Source organism: Propithecus coquereli, unplaced genomic scaffold (assembly GCF_000956105.1).
Source record: "Propithecus coquereli isolate 6110/MARCELLA unplaced genomic scaffold, Pcoq_1.0 Scaffold206, whole genome shotgun sequence".
Taxonomy (NCBI): domain Eukaryota; kingdom Metazoa; phylum Chordata; class Mammalia; order Primates; family Indriidae; genus Propithecus; species Propithecus coquereli.
In genome coordinates, this window is record NW_012145634.1 from 4,465,741 (window position 1) to 4,487,030 (window position 21,290).

The window sequence follows — 21,290 nt, forward strand, 5'->3', positions numbered from 1 at the left end:
CAGGGGCCAAAACTGAGGCTTAGAGTAGAACTGGTCAAGGTTGCTTGGTCACAGGGTGGCAGAGAAATAACTAGAACCTGGGTGTTTCCTAAGTGGGTCCTGTCTCTAGTATTAATAGAAAGCACACCTCTCTCTCCCTCTCATCCATGTTAGGTGGGCTATTTCTGCCTGAACATCACTGCAACAACTTGAGCAGTAATGGTGCCAGGGACTGGGGTTTCAATGGTGAGGAGGGGGCTTTGTACTTGATTCTTGGGGTCCTAAGGCTCCCCTGATGGACGGGGAGGAGTGGAATGTACAGACCCCTTAGGATCCTCACCTGGAAGGAGAATGTGGCTGAGGGTCTCTTGGGCCACTGGGATGGAGATGGGGTGGACAGGGTGAGCAATTCTGCCTTGGGTCTTTGCAAATAAAATTTTTTAAAAAAAAAAAAAATCATTCTAAAGTTCCTTACAGCTCTAACTAGTTAGAGCTTGTAGTTTCCCCAGCCTTAAAAATCCCCTCTAGCCTGTGATTTCTGATGCAGTATCTTCAGAGAGGGGTGAAGAAGGGCTGTCAGGGGACCCCACCCTTCTCAAAGTCAACACCCAGCAAGGGCTTCCTGAGACTCCCAGCTGCAGACAGGCGTCCTGACCTGGGGTGAACCCCAAACACCTTGCTCCCGACTTCCCAGAGCCAGCCACCCAACTGCTTTATGATAAAAGAAAAAAAAAAGGCATTTCATTTTTCTGCCCAAACACAAATATGACATATCTGTGCCACCCAATTTTCCTGACAGGGGAATAATTATATCAACATAATTAAGTCTCAAATGCAAAAATTATCTGCGCCGCATATACCAGCATTACATTTCCCACATTAGAGGGCCATTGTTCCAGCCAGTAATTATCAAGCCACCTTTGACATATCTTATTTTAATTTAAATGGAAATGCAGCTCATGTTTCTTCTCGGTCCACTAGCCCACATGATTGCAGGACTAGGAAAACCGGACTCCGAAACGTCTCAAGTGGCCACTGGGTTTTGCATCCAAATAAGCTCAGCACGGGAACAATTTATAATGCAGCCAGGTCCCTTCTCTGGGCTTCAGGTATCTCATCAATACAATCTCCTGCATCTTTCCCCCGCTCTCAATCCTCTTTTCGTAAATTTCGTCATCATCATCATCATCATCATCATCTCCTAAGGGTTCTTGTAGTCTTAAACTGTGTTCCTCTCTTCGATCCAGCCCACCCTCCAATCCGAATTCCACAAAGCATCCGAGGAGGAATGTCTTTAATCTGACCATGTCATTCCCTGCTTCAAAGCCTTCAGTGGCTCCTCGCTGCCCACAGTCCACGCTTCGTGGTTTGTCATATCAAGTCCTTCATAGTCTTTCCCAGCCCACAGGCTGAGGTCCTTTCCTTTCCACCGCCCACACTCTGCACCCAAACACGCCCTGTTCTTTTATGTCTCTGTGCCTTTGTTCCTACCATCCCTCCATCTGGGATGCTCTTCCTGTTGTAATTACCCCTTCTCTGATGAATGAACTCCTACTCATCCCTCAATGCCCATTCCATAGTTACCTCCTCTATGATGCTCTCTCTGGCTCCCTTGGGTAGAATTAGCCCCCTTCATTTCTGCACTCCCAGCATTTGTACAAGCCCCTACGATAAGCACATGTCCCATCACCTTGGAATTATTTCCAATTTATAATGTCCTGCTATATTGTGTTCCTCACGAAGAGGGTTGTACTCAGCCTTGTATCCCAAATGTCTAGTGCAGTACCTGGAACATAGAAGTCACCACATAAATATTTCAGCTTTAAATTCCTCCAGCTCTAAACTCATGACTCAGGCAGTATACAGCAGGTCTTACCAACACGGGCCTGCCATTCACACAGACATGGGCTTGCAACCCAGCTCCACCACTTACAGTGTGTTCCCTGGGCAAGTCTTGTCACCTGCCTGACCCTCAGTTTTCCCATCTACAAAGTGGAGATGATGACAGCATCGCTGTGCTACAGGACTAGTCACCAGTGGAAAGTGCTTGTCACATTGTGTAGAATAAACAGCTGCTCTCTTTCCTGTCCTCAGAACTATTGGGTGGCAGCCTGTGAAACGCGGCAACCTTAGGGGTCTCCTCTGTTTTGACACTTTCTCATCCTCATGTTTTCCCCCTAGGCATCTGGTGCACTCAGCCCTGAACCCTGCTGGTCATACTACTTTAATGCCCCAGCATGGGTCCCAAAGTCCTCCTGTCCCCTCCCCACCACAACATCATCTATGTCCTACTCCCCCACTGTCAAATCACAAGGCACGTGAACATGTCCAAGAATTAGATACAATCACTATTACCCACGGGCCAACCCCCGGATCATGTTAGGCCATAACTCTGTTAGCATCCATGTATGTCCAGCACAATCCCGGTAAAGAGGGGGCCAGGGATTGCAGACATAGCCTATGGACACAGGAGTTGGAAGATCACCCCTCGAACAAAGTCATCTAGGCCACCAGTGACTAAAATGACCACAGCCCAACAGCTATGCAGGTAGGCACAGCCCGGGAGAGACGGCACAAAGGTGAGAATGAGAACTGCAACCAACTCAACACCTGGGATTGGATCCACATCTGCCCAGACCAGGAGGCATCTCCTAGAGTGGTGTCCTCAACCCTACATCAGGCATGAATTCCTTTCTCATCTTCAGTCAGTACAGGGTGTTGTGAGGCCCAAGTTACATTCAGGTGCTTTGTAAACTGAAGAGCTGAATGTGTATGAGATCATTATTTACCATACAGCTTCTTCCCTCTTCAGAGACCCACCTCTCTTTTCAGACACATCTGATCACCTCCTAACAACTGAAGCCCCAACCAGCATTCCTCACCAGCCAAAGAAACATCGTAAATGAGCTCAAGCAAGCAGGAAGAAACAACCCCTCCCAGGCAAACCAGCCCTCATCAATAGTCTTGTACCATTAGATACGTTCCCCCAAGAATTGATGAGAGAGGATGTGGAACAGAGCTATCGGTGTTGGTGATCAATGCCAGATCTTAGCCTTCCCCAGGCTGGGACCAGAGTCAACGCTGTCTCGCTGAGGAATGGGGTAGAGGCGGGAGCTACCATCACAGAAAACAGCCCGTGCGACACAAACAGCAAAAGACGCCAATAAACAGCGTGCGGCCAGGCATGATAATGACCGAGATTAAGACGATGATTTCTAGACTTGATTTGGTTTCCAGCTGCTGAGGCAAGAGGATATCACAGAGTTGCAAACACCATGGTCTCATCTCAAAGTAGTGGAAAGTTCCACCTATTGATTGCACGAGGAACTTTTTGGGTAGTTACGGCTCCGATTTATCCACGGCCACTTTTCAGTGGGATTGGTTCAAATGCCCACTAACCCCTTCCAACCCAAGGACACTCAGTGGCCTCAAGAGAGAGGTTCTGGGTAGATATTTATTTTCTGGACCAAAAGACACTGAGCTAGAAAGCAGGGTTTCTCAGCATCATGAACATTTGGGAGCAGATAATTCTTCGCTGTGGGAGGTTAGGGGAGCTGTCCTGTACATTTCAGAATGTTCAGTAGCTTTCCTGGCCTCTACCCACCAGATCGCAGCCGCACCTCCCCACTCACGCTGTGCCAAGCAAAAATGTCTCCAGATATTGCCAAATGTCCTCTGGGGGCAAAATCATCCCCAGCTGAGAGCCAGGCTAAAGACATCAGGGTAGATGGTAGATGTGATTTGAAAAAAGACACAGGCTCCGGAGTCAGACAGATGTGAATTTGAATCCTGAACACATCGCTTCTTGCTGCGAGACCTCATCTTAAAAACATAAACCTCCCCATTCCATGATTTCAGGGGGTCTGGCATAAACAGAAAATATGACATGGTACCACCTGCTCCAAATGAGCCCTCTGGTCCAACGGCATCAGTATCACCTGTTTGCTGATTAGACATGCAGAATGTCAGAGCCTGCCCCAGAGCTGCTGAGTCAGAAACCACATCTTTAACAATATCCCCAGGTGATCTGTATACAGGAGACATTTGAGAAACGCAGGCATCGCAATTAAGAGCATAGGTTTTGGAGTCCAGGAGACTGATCACATCCCTTGGTGCCGATCCTTTCTAGCTGTCTAGCCTTGGGCAGATCACTTCATCTCTTGCAAGCCTCTTTTGTTAAATGTGTAGAATAGAGATAAAAATATTACCTGCCTCATAAGGTTGAAAGTGCAGGTTTAATTAGCTGGTGCATCAAAAGCGCTTTGCACGGGGTCTGTCACGTAGCCGACACGCAGTGAACGTCAGTTCCCTACCCGCTTTCAGATGCCTCTCAGACGATGACATTAGGAAACCCAGGCTCACGGAGGTGGAACAGAAAGATGTTGAAGCTACCTCCGTACGCTTCTGTGATCTTCCTTTTGATGGAGTCTAAAATTATATCAGCCACTTGGCCACTCATGGTCCATTTGTTCATTTATTGACTCAGCAGGAAAGAAAAACAACTGCTAAGCAGTGGGCGCGCTCTCTTTCCCCTCCACATCTCGGGGTCATGGCCCGGTTGTGCCGCCTCGCGGATGAACAGCCTCATCGAATTCACTTCGCAGCCGGGGCCCATCGGCTCTCGCCGGGACCATCAGTCATGCCCCCCCAGGCACTCAGGAGCCATTTCTGCTTCTGATCAAGGGCTTGGCTCGTGGGCGCTGTCCAGTGCTTCAGAGCCAGGCGTTGGTTCCGAGGGTCTCCCCCACTTTTCTTTAGCTATGGGACGTATTACAGTTCTTTGACTCCCGGTGCCAGCAATCACTTTAGCCGTAGCCTCCAAAGGCTCCTTCTGCCCTTCATTTCCTCTCTGGAAGTCAGACACTGCCCTGGGATGGATGGTGTTCTGAACCAGGCAAAACTGTCCTTAAAATGGTTCTGCCTTTGAATGGGACCCTTTGGAGCCGTTGGAGATAGGTCTCGGAGTTTCCGGTGCAAATCCAAGTGCTTGGTGGGACTGTCTCAGTTTTACGTTCCAAAACAGGGGTAGCAAACTATGGCCCCCGGGTCACACCTGGCCTGCTTCCTGTTCTTATCAATAAAGTTTTATTGGTGCACAACTATTCATTTATACATCGCCTATGGCTGCTTTCACGCCTTAATGACAGGATTCAGAGGTCGAGACAGAGTCTCTACGGTCTACAAAACTGAAAATATTACTATCTGGCTCTTTGTAGAAAAAGTGTACTGGCCCCTGTTCTAAAACCCTAAAGTTCCAAAACCATGTAGCATTAGGAGTTAACAATTCTAAGGATGTATGGATTTCAATATCCCATACTTCTACGAGGTTGAGGCACCTGCACTCAACTATACTGAACCATTTTTGACCTATACAAATGGCAAATTCATGCGGTTCAACTTAAAATTTTAATATTATGTGTGTCTGATGATTCAAGATTCTATAAATCCTAAGGTTTTCTGGTTTGAAGGTTCTAAGGTCATAAACATCAAAGTCCTAGGATGCTATTATCCCAAATGCTAAGATTCTGTGGGTCTAATGGTTGAGTAGCCGTATTGATAATTAGGAGACGCTATTGTAGTAGAGGAGGAAAAGGTAGGAAAGTTAATTAGCAGACATAAAAGGGTTAGGCAAGCAAATTAATTTTTCAAAAAATGCAGGCTGGTGGTATCTTGTAAAAAAAAAATGAATGAAATATAGATGAGAGATGACAACATTTGCATCCTTGCCATCCTGAGACTGGGGTGGCCTAAGACACAATTGGGATTTGACTCAAAGGAGCTGAGGGACCAAGTGAGGCTCAGCTGAGCATGTATTACTCTTGGTTGCTCCAGAAATAGGTCCCCCTCCTTATGACAATGATACGATGATGAGAAAAGCCATATGCGCGCAAGAAGGGAATCAGAAATAAAGTGGCATGTGGCCCAGCTAGCTCCACCCTAGGGAGAAGTCTGGGAGGGAATTGCAAATGAGACAGGAAGAAAGCAGAAGCATTTGGACTCTACACAAAAGGATTGTGCCTGCCGTCCAAGGCGGTGGCCACCAGCCTCACGTGGCTACTGAGCATTTGATACGTGGCCAGTGCAATGCAGCACTGAATTTTAAATTTTCTTTCATTTTAATTAACTTAAATTTAAACAGCCCTGTAAGGCCGGTGGCTACCACACCGGACAACACCATCCTAGGGTATTTGCATATGTTGTAGTGAGATGGAAAATCATCTAAATATCTGGGAAATCACTGCATTTCACTTGTTCTGCCTGCTGAAACCATCACTCCAAGTGGGAAAACTACAAAAGAACTCCAAGATTAGAGTCTTTGAGTTCTGTCCTTCTACATCCAGTGTTTCTGTGGTCTGGACGTTCTAAGAGGTGTTATTGTTCTATATTCTAATGACTCGAACCCCTGAAATGCTCAGGAAACCCTACTGACGGATACTGACAGCCATGACCACCCTCTTTTTCAAAGCAAGCTCTCAGTTTCGCATTTGCAAATGTTTCATGGAATCACACAACCAACGAGCAGCGAACATTTGAACATCTACTGGGTGTGTGGTTAACTTTTAGACCCCACGCTGGAAGAGTCAAGAAGAAAGTAGTGTCTGGCAACAGGAAGTGGATAGTGCGGTTTAGGGAAAAGACCTAGAAGCAAAACAACCAAATCAGTAATACGGAGGCAGGGACCATAAGCTACGTTGTGCAGCAGGCTGTGTGGGTAAGATCTGCATGGGAGGAAATCCTGTCTTTAACCTCTCTCAGCCTTATCTCCTCGCCTGTAATACAGTCATGATGAAATACCTGTATCAGGTCTCCTCCTGTTGCACACAGGTCACCCGATGGCCTTGTTAAAATGCCAGTCATGACACAGAGGCGCAGGGCAGGGCCTGAGATTCTGGAATTTCTACAGCCAAGGCTGCCAGTGTGCAAATAAACTTGGAAAAGCAAAGTCATAAGTCACAGGGAATTGGGGAGAATTAAATGACATGAGGTATAAAACATGCTTAGTCCTGTTTTAAAGCATGATAGGCCGTTCTAGAAATAGTAATAACAGCAACAACAATAACAAGAAAATATGCGTTATATGTAACCCAGCTGAAAATCAGTCTCCAGCTGACATCCATAATAGAAACAAACAAACCCACACACCATAGAACGACAAATCACGGCTCTGTTCACACTTTTCCTGTGAAGAGTAATTATCATTTTTTGCCCTCTCTGGTTAAGTGAATCTTACCTATTAGCATCAGTGCACAAAAGTCTGAATTGTCTCTAGAACGCTGTCTGAAAATCACACCCGTTAAAATGCAAACATAACTATTAGATTTGATACATAGCAGTGTCCTTGACTTGCAGACACAAAGTCTTTAATGATGGTCCAACGTTAAACTACAACACAAACCACGCACTCTAACAACAGAAGGATGTGTACAGAATCGTAGTTTTCGTACTCCGGGTTTTCCACATGAGGCTGTTGCCTTTGTGATGGAAACAAAATAGGCATCTCGGTGGGGTAGGGCACTGGCAGAAACACAGCAGAAGGACCATCCTTGGGATATTCAGACCTGCTTTCAAATGGACTACAGAAACATCTGCATCACCAACTGTAACTAGAGCTGGGGCCAACAGAAAAGCAGGCAGCCTTCTTTTATTAGAGTTTACTCTCTTGTGTCTTTTAGCAGGAATGAGGGGGTCAGTATTAAGGAGAGTTATAATTTCTTAACCACTTAATGTGTGCAAGACACTCTTTTAATCTCCTGACTACCTTATGACCCATTTTACAGATGAAGAAACTAAGACTCAGAGAGGACAGGTGATTTGCCCAGTTCTGAAAGAGCTTAGAGCCAGGATTTAAACCTGGCTCTGCTGTCTGTCCCCTATTCCACCTTTCCTTCCAATAGAGCAAGAGTTGGCACACTAAAGCCTGTAGGCCACATCGGCCCACCATCTGTTTTTATAAATAAAGCTTATAACTGATTTCAGAATATTACGGGGGTGCAAATGTTTAGATTACATATATTGCTTTTGCCCCACCCAAGTCAGAGCAAAGAAGACAGACTAATGGCCAACAAACATATGAAAAAAAATGCTCAACATCTCTAATCATCAGGGAAATGCAAATCAAAACCACAATGAGGTATCACTTAACTCCAGTGAGAATGGCTTTTATCAAAAAGTCCCAAAACAATAAATTTTGGTGTGGATGCAGAGAGACAGGAACACTTACACCCTGCTGGTGGGACTGCAAACTAGTGCAACCTCTGTGGAAAGTAGTATGGAGATATCTCAAAGAGCTAAAAGTAGAACTACCATTTGATCCAGCAATCCCACTACTGGGCATCTACCCAAAGGAAAAAAAGACATTCTGTAAATAAAGTTTTATTGGAACGCTACCATGCTCCTTCATTCACATACTGTCTGTGACTGCTTTTGTGTTACAAGGGAGGGTTGAGTGATTGTGACAGGGACTGTATGGCCTACAAAGTCTAAAATATCTACGACCTGATCCTTTACAGAAAATACTGGCTGGTCCCTGCAGTGGTGTACCGAGTTATTACCTGGGTGCAACCCCAGCAAGCTCTCAGGAAGAAGTGAAAACCATCTCTTTTTTTTCCCTAAGTTCCTTTCCTTTTGTTTGTTGAGAAGTGACATCAGTACTTTTTTTCTCCCCACCCACCAAGCAGTTAGCTCACAAAGGCAGGAGCCTGGCGGATTCCCCCTGAGTGTTTGTTTATAAGCATCTCTCCAGCAGGATGCTTTGTCTCTAAACTGCTGCCAAACTTTAATAACAGCGTCGACCACGTCATCTCCCACCGAAAGCAAACAGGAAACCTAGCTCTGCACCCAGCTGGGTGGATGTCAGCTGCAGACAGCTGCAAATTGCCTGAACAAGGACAGATGTAGCTTGTTTTTGCCTTTCTTTTTCCATTTGAAAACTTTGTGAGGGGGAGATGAGAACGCTGTTAGGGAAATGAATGTGTTGATTCTAATTATCCTAGCGGGCGGCAGAGGTGACATGCGGCAGGATGGGCTCCGAGTCGTTTACCTGGAATGCAGCCAAGGCAAGGCTGGGGAGAGGGCAGAGCTGCAATGAAGCCGATACTCAGAACACTGAGTGCAAAGAAGGAGGCACCTATGAACTCAAAGGTCACGGAGTGGGGACACGGCATTTGGGGACATAATTCTCAGAATTTTCAAACTGGAAATAATCCAACCCACTGGCCTGGGCTTATCCCTCCATTCTGAAGCCCAGAGTTGTCCTACTCTTGAAGGGGCTCTGAGATGCTCTCTGACTTTGGTTTCACTCTTGTGGTGGTGATGATGATGATGGTGGTGATGATGATGGTGGTGACGGTGATGGTGGTAGTTGTGGTAGTAATGATGGTGATGAAGATAACGATGGTGATGATTGGAATGATGATTGTAGGAATGGTAACGATGGTAGTGGTGGTGATGCTCACAGGGGTGGTGGTAATGATGGTGATGGTGATGATGAAGAGATGATGGTAATGATGATGGTGATAATAATGATGATAGTGGGTTTACTTTATGCCAGACACTGTGATAAGTACTTAAAACACATTATCTCATTAAATATTCCCCACGATGCTGCGCAGGAGTTGCGATGATTATCCCACTTATGAGATAGCAGAGAGAAGGCGAGTGCCTTGAGCAAAGTCACACAGTAAGGATGTGGTGAAACTGAGGTTTGCATCTAGGTCGCCTTACTCTCCGTTCTTTCTCCTTCCTGTCAAGCTCTTCTCTCAACACGTAGTTTTTATGCCTACTATGTGCTAAGCAATGTTCTAGGGCAAAGGTAAGCAAACTCTCTCTATAAAAGGCCGGATAGTAAACATTTTACACATTCTGCACCAAATGGTCTCCATCACAAACAAGCCTCTCTGCCACTGCAGCACGGAAGCGGCCACAGACAATATGTGTTTGTGATTACGTCTCAATAAAACTTTATTTACAAAAAACCAGGAGAGCGGCAAGATTTGATGATGGATTATTAAACTGTGTTTTGTGTTGCTGCCTCAGGGGCTGGGGTGGGAGGGAGATGAGCCCTGATGTGGAGCTCTGCCTCTGTTTACCACAGAGATGCATCAGCTATGAATTCAAAAGCGGATTTGGCTACTTTTAAACAATCTCTAGATCGACACCTCCCAGGTGAGAGAAGCAAGAGTTATCTCTCTGCCCTTTGAAACCATCTCCCCAGAGATCAGGTGACACGTGGGATCATGTGGCGGATAGGTATAGAATCAATCCGGAATGGGCTAGAGGGAGAGGTATCTACAGGGATATTGTTGTCCACGAAGGCAGTGGCTCCCCCAACCCTGCAGTTGCATGACCAGTAGTGGAACTTCACTGGTCTGAGGTTGGAGGATGCATCAGTGGGGATGAAGACGCCTAGGTACCTCCAGGTTGGAGATTCTGTGACTCTGTGCATAGGTCTCGGAGTGTAGGAATGAGCTTGCTCCAGAGGAGGCTGTCACCAGGACTATCGGCTCTTTGAGACACATTCAAAGCTTGAAGCTCCAGGACCACCCAGCTGTAAACTTGTTCAGGCCTCAGCAGAGTTCTAAAGATCATCTGGTCCATTTTACAGAGAGAGAGAAAGTGAGTCCAGCAAGGGAAGAGGCACGCCCAAGGTCACCTAGTCAGTTAGAAGTAGAAGGAACTCAAATTCAGGTCTCCTGGCTCCAAGGAAGGCTCCTGCTACTATGTGAGCCACTCCCTTGGGAAGACAGAAAGGATAATCAGGCTTTCGACTTCTGACCTCCATTTCTTTTCTTTGATCCACCCTACTTATAGGACACCCCAGCCTCAGGAGTAACAGAAAAGGTAGAAAACTGAGGAGGTAGAAGTCAAATAGGAGGCAAGAAAAAAAAGCAGAGAAGGGACGTGTGGCCATGCAGACAGATCTCAGCGAGGGTCACGGACACAGACACAGCCTCTGCAGTGGGCTTCTACGGGTTTTTCCCTCCTGGCATCAACATTTTGGTTTTCCTTGGGGGAAATATTCTTCCTCCACTCTCCATCCATGTGGTTAGGATGGACCTGACTCTACTCCTGGATTCAGGGCTGGGCATTTATCACAGAACTGTCCAGTCAGAGACTGCACCCTTCGGGCACCAGTGCTTGGTTTAGGGTTGGGCATGTAACGCCAATCAGAATCAGTGAGACTCCATTTCTGGACCTTTGTTTGAGTTACTGGGTAAAAGAGGCCCTCTTCTTACTGAGGTTGATATGCTGGTTGTTTGTCAGCCTTGACTCTATTGCCACGAGGAAGGGAAAGCCTACCTGAGAATGGCAACCAACCCCAAGGCGATGGGAACAGAGCGCTCCATCCAGTGGTGTGCTGGCAAATGTTTCAAACTGGCTCTGGGGGTAGGGGAGGGAAGCGCTGATTTGTAGCATTGGCCAATTTCCATGGAATCAATACTCCCTCAATGGCTAACGTCAAGCTCCCAATGTGACGTCATTTAGCATAGAATTGGGAAGAGATGGGCACAGTCACCTCTGCTAAACTGGTACCGGTTGACCACAGCACCCTGGATTCAGCCTGTTGGCATCACTGGCGCCCCTGAATTCCACTGGGTCTAAACCAGAGGTCACAAGACTTTTTCATTGCATGAGCTAATAAATTCCCTTTTGCTTAAGCCAACTTGAATTTTGTTTCTGTCACTTAACAACCAAAAGAGACTTAACTTAGGCAAATTTACTCATCTATTTCCACTAAATACACTTCCAATTCCAAACTGGTCAATTTTCCCAATAAAACCATTTTGCTTTCCCACTGTTGGTCTATCTTCAAGTTCTTCTTTTTCTTTCTTTTTCTATTTTTGGTAGAGACAGAATGTTGCTCTTGCTCAGGCTGGTCTCAAACTCCTGACCTAGAATGATCCTCCCACCTTGGCCTCCCAAAGTGCTAGAATTATAGGCATGAGTCACCATGCCCCACTTGTCCTCAAGTTCTGAGATCCTCTCTTTCTTTTCATGGTTTAAGCTCATTCAAAACAAACAAACGAAAGCACCAAATAGAGAGGAATTACCCTTCAAACTGAATTATAGTTTGGAAATGAATTCAAAATATTGTCTGACTTTGGGGCTCCCTGGATTTCCTCAGGACCACTATCTGCTAAAGGTGTCGACCTGTAACAGTGATCATGCTTCCTACTGTGAACACCAACCTTCCTAGGCCCCCCCGATATGCAATTAAGTGAAGAGTAATCTCATCTAAACAATTTGAATCGAATTTATTTGAATAATTTAATGTACACCTGCCATATTCAATCAATAGCTCCCCCATTTCATTTTTAAGTAATTAACTCTGAGGAGTTAAGTTACTCTAATTTCCAGCAAGTCTGAAGTGACGAAAGTTCAATTGATGAAGTCTCAGGGGACAAGATTAGTATCTGCTCTGCTATTTGCCGTCTCGAGACTCGGCGCATTATTTGTAATTGGTATTAGCGAATTTAAATTCTGATTAATTGCTGGCGAGCCTGTTTTCAATGTGGAAACAAAACCACAAGTCGGGGAGTAATAGACCCAATTATTCCTAGGTAGGCTTTTGGTAATAGATTTTATTATCAAGATATCTCATCTCAGAGGCAGATGCAAAAAAAAAAAAAAAAAAGAAACCTCATTTCATTAGATGGTAACACCTCTTGAATTGAGACGAGCACATCGGCTGTGTGAGATAAACACAGCTTGGAAGAATTCACTTTCAGAAACGTGTCTGGGGCTGGTGGCACTTAAGTCCCTCCTAGGACAAAGTTTCTTTTGTGCAGAAACCTTTGTGGGGAGACACACAGGACACCATGGTGCCTAGGAGGAGGGCAGCAACAGAAACACCCTTGGTTTCCTCTGTCGGCTCTCTGAGCATATTGGGAGACCCATAAGAGTGGGTATCAAAGGCAGCCATGAACACGGAGTTTATAAACATGTCGGGCCACTTTGGATCACACTGAGATAACGGGGCCATAATTAGGAGAGCGATCTCCCCGTCAGGAGAACCATAAAACGTGTTATTTATACCCGGCTCCTGGCCACGAATACCCTCCATATGGAATGCTTTTTTAAATACTTCAGTTCCCAGCCAAAGTCATTCATCTTTGTGGTCTCAAGTTCACAGCCATTGGTGGGAGGAAAACACTGAGGGCTTTTTAAGACGAACACCTTAACTGTGGGTTTGGTGGATGCCGTGCGGCAGGTAGTGGGAGAGGGTTGTAGTCTGACCTTTGGAAACATGAATCTGTGGGCGGCAAAAAAAAAATTTAAAAAAAAGACAAGGAAAAATTTAAGCAAATACAAAAACCAAACAGAATCTAGCTTTGGGCTTCCTAAGGCTCTGCCCTGATGTGGTCAGAAGACAGACGAAAGTGGACAAGAGGAAGGACAGAGCCAGCGCGCCTTCGGGGAGAGCCGTGTGGCAGGCAGATCTAGAAGCACGGCATGAATTACTCGCTTTAGTCTTTTGGGGTAGGTGTGACTGTATCCATTTCACACACAAGAAAAAAGAACTTGCTCAAGAGGACAGAGTTCTGATGGTGAAGTAACTTTGCTCAAAAAAGGACAGTCAGTGAGTGATGAGATTTGGTTAAGAGCTTTCTGACTCCAAACTTTCACTCCTTCCGCTCACCCACCAGCCTTCTATCCAGGGCATGGGGACCCACCCCAAGGAGACTCCAGGCCAGTGGTGTGTTGAAAGCAGCTCATTCCAGCTGGCAAGAGATGACCGTTAAATTTTCAGGAATTTTGAAAGCCCATTGTGAAACACAGCTATTATTAAAAAATAAACGATATAAGCTTATGATGAAATAAATTATATTAAAAACAAAGATAACGCATGCTCACAATGCATCACTTCCTAATGATTTTACAAACATTTTACTATCCCTATGCTTTCGAAGTTGTTTGTGTCTATTGCGTCCGTGTGGCGGAAATGATATAGCATGGTGTGCTGCTGTGCATTGCTTCCCAACTCTGCATTCGGCAACGTCGCGCAGTTAGGGAAGATTTACACCACAGAAATTGGCAAACACTACAAACAGGAATTCACCTACACTAGAGAGGCAGTTGTTAGTGTTTACCAGCACACCACGCCTCAGTCGTTTTTCCTGGTGGTCTGGTGTCGTCCTCTCAATCCAAATCCACCTCTCAGTCACATCGATAGGAGGGAAATCGACTGACACCAAGGAGACAAGGACCTCCCAGCTATCCCCTCATCTGCTTTAGGCCTCCCATTCTTTTCATTTTCCCCCCTGAAGGTGAAAAATATACCCCAAAGTAACACCAAATAAATAATTCACGGGCCATATATAATTGATGCTAGATTTAACAGAAGTAGAGCCATAAGTGGTTGTCTATTAACTATTTATGACCTTTCCCAGGCGGCTGACAAGCCAGGCTTGGTGAGGAGATCACACCCATGCTCCCATGTTTTATTTAAACATTATTAAAAGTACACAGTCTGCAGCGAGGCCTTCAATTCCACTCAGAATTAGATTCTGCTGTGAAGCCGCCTCGGGGTCTTGAAAAGGTTACGATTGGATTTTGCTGGAATGGCTACCATGTTGTTCCTGGGAGTGCAGGGAGGTGCGTTCCCTCCTCCTCCCAGTCGGACTTTCTCCCTTCCTGGTGTGCCTCCCTCTCCAGTGGCCCTGTGACCTTGGGCACAACACGGCACCTCTCTGTTTAATCATCTGTAAAATGGGGAGTTATCATGGGTGTTACCTTAAGGGTTATTGTGAGGATTAGATTAGACCAGCAGCTCTTAACAGGGTGACTTTGCCCTCTTGGGGACATTCATTAACGTCTGGAGACATTTTCGACTGTAATAACTAGGTACTATTTGCATCTAGTAGGTGGGGGCCAGGGTGCTGCTAAACATCCTACCATGCACAGGACGGCTGCCGCAATAGAGAATTGTCAGATCCAAGGTGCCAATAATGCCAAGGCTGAGAGACTCTAGATTGCAGATTCAAAAGCAATATTAATCTGTATGATTAATTTTTGTTAAATGTACATGAATGAGTAAATACCATGTATCTAAAAGTCATGAGTAAGAGATGGGCTCTGAGTATAGGTCAGACCCAGGTTCAAATTCTGTCTCTGCCACTTTTGGGGAATGTGACTTTGGGGTAAGTGTTTCACCTCTCTGGTTCTTAGTTTCCTGACTGGTAGAATATGGAATATTATCTCCAAGAGTGAGGCTAAAAGGAGAGGACTCGTGTAACGTACTTAAGCCAGTGCCCAGTACTCGGTGTGCGGTAAACAAATACTAGTTCCTGTGACTATCGTCGCCTTCAACCACCACGGGCATTGCACGGGTCGCAGAAGTGGAGCTGGCAGATTTATGATAAAGTTTGAGTCCTGGGAGAAAGTCATAAGAGGAATATCAGAAGGAAGGAGAAAGAAAACAAAGTACCGTCTATTAAGTGCCTGCCGTGTGCTACTATTTGGTACTCTTATTAATACATACGTTACCTCATTTAATCCTCACGGCCACCCAACACAACGGGCTGCGTTACACCCCTCTGTTTTACAGATGAGGAAATCAAGGTTCTGCAACGTTAACTTAGACGTCTGAGGTGTCAGACTCAAGTCTAGGGCTCTTTCAACCACCCTGTAGTAGGTTAAATAGTGTTACCCCAAAATCCATATCCACCCGGAAACTCAGAATGTGACCTTATTGAGAAACGAGGTCTTTGCAGAAATAATTAGTTAAAATGAGGTCATACCACATTAGGGTAGGCCCAAAATCCAATGACTGGCGTCCCTTTATAAGAAGAGGAGAGGGACACACAGGAACAGAAAGAGAAGACAAGCTCACAGGAAAACAGAGACAGAGATGAGAGTGATGCAGCCACAAGCCAAGGAATTCCTGGAGCCACCAGAAGTTGGGAAAGGAAGGAAGGAGGCTCCCCTACAGTTTTCAGAAGGAGTGTGGCCCTGCTGACACCTTGATTCTGATTTCTGGCCTCCAGAACTAGGAGACAATAAATTTCTGTTGTTTTAAAACATCCAGTTTTTGGTAATTTGTTATGGCAGCTCTAGGAGACTAACACACACCAAGAGGGAAACAGGTCATTGCTATTTCCAGCTCGGGTCACTGGGCAGATTTACTAAGAGTGAGCAGAAACACCACCTACGTTTTCCAAGACCTGGGGAACTTGGGAAAAGAACACTTGTTCAGAGGAAAGTTGAAATTAGAGAGTCAGGCCAAGATGACGAAGGGTGAAACCCAACAGGTGCGGCCTCCTAAACAGGTGCATGTGGCTGAAAGCAGGCAGAGGGCGGGCCTTCCGGTCACCATCAGCACTTCCAGCTTCCCTGACACTCCCCGGATAACCCGTCCTGAGGCCAAGGTTGTCTCCCCTGGGCTCTGTAGCTACTGAAAAACAACAGAATATAAATCCATGAATGAGCTGTCTCATCACCCCAATGACAAAGGGACTTGAATGATTTAGAGCCAGAATATTCTTTTCTCCATAATGGCTCCTGGAGTCTCCAGGAATAGTACATTTACTAAAATTAATGGCAAAACCTCATTTTTCTTTTTCTCTGGAAGAGAAGTTCCATCGGCCGGGTAATTGATCCTGATCTGGATGTGCCGGTGAGTCAGCTGGGGGTATAAATCATTCACATGCAACCACTCGCAACCCTTAAACCAACACCAACAGTGACAAATGGTGCAGGCTGGGGACAGGAGGAAAGGAATGCGGACAGGAGATCCATCAACATCCTTCTTGCTTCTCACTGGGGCCCTGGATCCTTTTTTGGTCTCCCACAGCAGAGCCATTTTTCAGCAAGGTTGGGTTGAAAAGGCAGTGGGGGTAGGGGGGTTCCGGTGATAGCTTCAGCGTTGGATGCACAGGAATGCCGATCCCAGCTCTGCCATCCCTGACCCTGCAGCCCTGGGCAATCTCACACCTCTGCCCTCCGCATCCTCCACCCCCTGGGGTTGATGTTAAGCATTATAGAGGACAGAATCTGTAAAGAGCCTGAGCATAGAACAACGTAATAGATGTTTGTTGAATGAATGAATGAATGAATGAATGAACGGATGAATACTTGAACGGTGGAGTTCGTAAATTCATTCTATGTCTCTAGGGAGATTTGAATTTTAAAAATGGAAGGTAAAGACAGTGTTCCACCCTAAGAAATGGGTTTGTGGTGGTGACAGTGGGTGTGGGAGAGAGATTTGGTGGCAACTGGCTTTCCAAGACTGGCTCACATCACAGCGCACCACCCCGGTTTTGCCTGTGAAAGCTCTGAGCTCTCATTATGAAGGAAACTCCATACCTGTATACAGTACACGAGCCATGGCCTTAGCTATATTTTCCCATGCAGCTCTATATTTCCATGCACAAGCCTCTTGAGGTCAAGGGTGTGTCCTATTCCTCACCAGATCCCAAGCAGGTAGCACGGGGATTGATCCATAGTGAAAATAATGTACACGTACCGCATGAACGAAAGAACCAGAGCTCTTTCAGGCTTTTGGCTTTTGGCTTCCTTTCAGAGTTTTGGTGTAGTTTAGGGATAATGAATGGTGCAGAGAAGCTGCCCCTTGGCTTACAGGAATGAGATGGGGAAAGGCAAATTGGACATGGACAGGCAGGATCATCTGTCCTGAGATGCCTGGGAAGTACCAGGAGGGGCTTCAGCAACAAGGCTCAACTTGAAATAACAGTGAGCACTTAACTCTTCCAATGAGCCATGTTTCGTCTACGCTGTGTCTACACAACAGGGACCTCAGGATTCCTCATCTCTCCTTACCAATGCCTGTATCTGTGCCATGGGCGTGGCTGCTATTGAGTAGATATGTGTTAAATGAATAAGTGAATAAACAAGAGTATGACATCCTCTTTTCTCCTTTTTCAGTGGAAACTTCCCAGGGCCCAAAGGCAAGGGATGCACTTGAGGTCAAATAGGTTGACGAGTTCTGGGGACATCCACCACTAGGAAGAGGCTGCCAGCCTGATATTACCCTTTGCAGCTTTGCTGTCCCACAGAATCGCTGAGAAAACAGCAGGATGTGCTGGATGACTTCAGAACACCAGAGGAGGAGCAATGCCCTCCCCTTCTATAATGGCTTGAAGAGTGGCCTCCTGAAAGATATGTCCACCTCAAATCTGCGAATATGATCTTATTTGGGAAAATGGTCTTTATAGATATGATTAAGGTAAGGATCTTGAGATGAGATCAGCTTGGATTTAGGGTGAGCCAAAAATGTAATTTCAGTTGTCCTTATAAGGAAAACATGGGGGGACATTCGAAACACACACACACACAGAAGATGGCCCTGTGAAGACGGAGGCAAGGATTGGAGTGATGCAGCCACAAGCCAAGGAATGTCTAGAGTCACCAGAAGCTGGAAGAGGCAAAGAAGTATTCTCCCCTAGAGTCTTCAGAGGGAGCATGGCCTTGCTGACACATTGGTTTCAGACTTCTGGCCTCCAGAATGATGAGAAAATAAATTTCTGTTGTTTTAAGCCACCCAGTTTGTGGTAATCTATTATTGCGATCCTATGAAACTGATACTTTTCCCAACTGCAAACACTCTGAAATAAAGAGAAAGTTCAGCCTTGATGAACTTACCCAGAAACTTGCAATCAGAAATCAGAGAAAGATGCAGGTCTAATCTCAGCATACATGCAAGCTTTGTGTTTTACAGTTTTGTGAGTTTTTTTAAAATTTTTATTCATATGTGGGGGCTACATTATAATCTTTTCAGTATTTTAGGGTCTTTAATGATCTGAATATGGCCCCAGGAAAGGGGACAGGGAGAGGAAAATAAGGAGAAAGGAGAGAGGGAGGAGGAGAGAGGGGGAGAGGAAAGCCAGAGAAAAAGAGAGCAAGGGAGAGAGAAAGAAAACCACTGTTTGATCTGACTGGAATGCCTGAGTGTCTGGCCAGTTAAAGAAGACATCAGAGGAGAAAGCCTAGGATTTTCTCTCCTCCCAGCCAGAGCTTGTAGGAGTGCAACTTGGCTGCGTGAGAAGCGAGGCTGGGTAGTGAGGAAGTTGCCGTGTCAATTGAGGAAAGAGCCTTTTTCTCTCCCAGTGCCATAGGGGTGGAGGAACTGTCAGTCAGGGGCCCTGGACTTTGCCTGGGAACCTCTGTCTCTGTGCAGTGCCTCACCTCCCCCTACACAGAAGACCCAGGCAGCCGGCTTGTCAAGGGAAAGCTGATGGGGATGACACTGGCTGTGGGAGACAGTGGCCCAAGAAATATATTTGCTGGGGGAGGACAAGTTGGTGAGACCTGTCACAACACCAGAATGGACAGAGTGGGAAGGAGAAAATGACTGCGACTTAGAGACCCCTGAGCCAAGCCTTGGCATGCGGGGGACTTCCTCAGGAAGGCTGTGTGGTGGTAGGCAAAGGGAGTGCCAGATGCCCCCTGGGTCACAGAATCAGAAATCTGGAGCCTTGGGCATGTCCAGCCCCGCAGGGAAAAGGTAGAAGAGGCACTCTCAGATGCCCTGTGGCTCCTGTAGGAAACTGTTCTTAGCACAATACACCGAATGATGGCAAAACCTTCCCATTAGGCAGGAAACATAATTTAAAACTGTTTCTTGGACCACACTAGGGGCAAGGTATGGATCAGTGATCAAAAGCAGAGACTACACTGTTAGGCAGCCCTGAGTTCAAATTCTTACTCATATGTGACCTTGGGCAAGTGAACATACCACTCTGAGCCTCGATTTGGCAGGTTGATGACCCTGTGCCTCAGTTTCCTCATCTTTATAAGGGAAATCATCATAGCACCTATCTCCCAGTTTTAATGTGAGGATTTAAATAAGAAATGTTTCGTTCAGAACCTGGCACGTAGCAAATGCTTCCTACATGGTGGCTTGCATCATCATTTTTACCTTTTTGTTGTTGCAATTCATAGCTCAGAAATAGCTCTGCGTTCACTAGATGTGACCTGAGACTAGTTATCTTCCCTCTTTACTTTAAGAGGGGCTCAGTTTCCTCATCTGTAAAATGGAAGTGATAAGTCTGACTTTGCAGGGTTGGTGTGAGGTTACATGATATTTCAGATGCTAAAACCCAGTGAAAGACAGACACTTAATAAACATAAGTTCACTCCGCTTTGTACGAGGCTGCTCTGCATTGGGGTTGAACGTGTGAGGCGGGAAATGAAAAGTCTGGTGTCAGATCTAATCAGGCTTGGGGCCCGTCCAGCCGCAAGCAGTGAATGCCATTGGTCCGCTTTGGCTCCGCCCCTGAAGCTGGCAGCCAATGGCAGTGCCGTCTTTCAGCCCATCCCACTTCCGTTTCTTCCTGCTTCCTCCGGCACAGCGCACAGGCCCAGGAGTCTCCCACCGGAAGTCTTCCTAAACCTCATCCCAAACCCTCTCTCGAGCAAGAGCCGCGTCGGCGCGGGACTCACCAGCTCCATGCACCGCCGGCTGGCCTCTGCCTCCCGGCGCGCCAGCTCCGCCATGTCCGCCTTCAGCTCCTCCAGGCGCCGCTGGTAATACTGGCTGCTCTCCCGCTGCTGGGACTCAGACGCCGCTGCCTGCGACAGCTCCTCGCCCATCTTGATCAGGCTGTCCCGAAGCCGGATCACCAGGACCTGGGAGGGGCAGAGGGTACACGCCCGCTTTGCAGTTAGAGGCCAGGGCCACGAAGCAGGAGGCCTCAGGAAGACAACAAATCCTTTGCTAGACCTCTGTGGGTTTTCATAAAGTAATTGGGATAAGAATCCTGATGTCTGCTACAAAAATGAAGAATTTACTGTAAAAACGTGGGAAATGATGACTGCTATTCCGAGAGGCAGTGTAGCACACTGATGATGCTCTGGGTTCAGATCCCCCCTCTACCTCTTCCTGGCTGTGTGACTTGGGCAGGTTGTGGAGCCTCTCGGAGACAGGGATGATGACAGTACCTGTGTCCTGGGAATGCTGTCAGGATCCACTGCATTGTTATGCTGAAGGCTCAGCTCGGTGCCTGGCACCCAGATGTGCTGGATAAGGCTTGGGGATTATTAATATTTATAGCAGCCTCTATCCTCTCTGCATCCCAAGGTTTGGGGGGTGGAGTGGTGCAGTGGAGAGAGAACTATGCTGGGGGCGACACCTTTTCCCCAACATGGGTTTTGGTTTCCTGATTTATAAAATGAGAACGTTTCATCATATAATCTCTCATGAGCCTCAGCCCTGATATTTTATGACATTTTTCCTTTTCTGGGGAGTAGGAGGTTGGGGGGGATCCAGGAGGGCACAGTGAAACAATAGAGAGAAAAGTGCTTTGGGTGTCACGAGTGCTACAGAAAACAAACCCAAGGGCCGTTCTGCAGAA

The 21,290-nt window shown here is 46.4% G+C and overlaps 1 protein-coding gene across 1 annotated transcript in view; it reads right to left on the reverse strand.

Annotated features, from left to right (window-relative positions):
- MYO18B (myosin XVIIIB) overlaps nt 1–21,290 on the reverse strand; it is a 236,673-nt gene that overhangs the window by 42,785 nt on the left and 172,598 nt on the right. Inside the window, exon 38 of the mRNA XM_012644105.1 lies at nt 20,380–20,565. Within this exon, the coding sequence (XP_012499559.1) occupies nt 20,380–20,565 (186 nt within the window). The remainder of the gene's footprint in view (nt 1–20,379; nt 20,566–21,290) is intronic.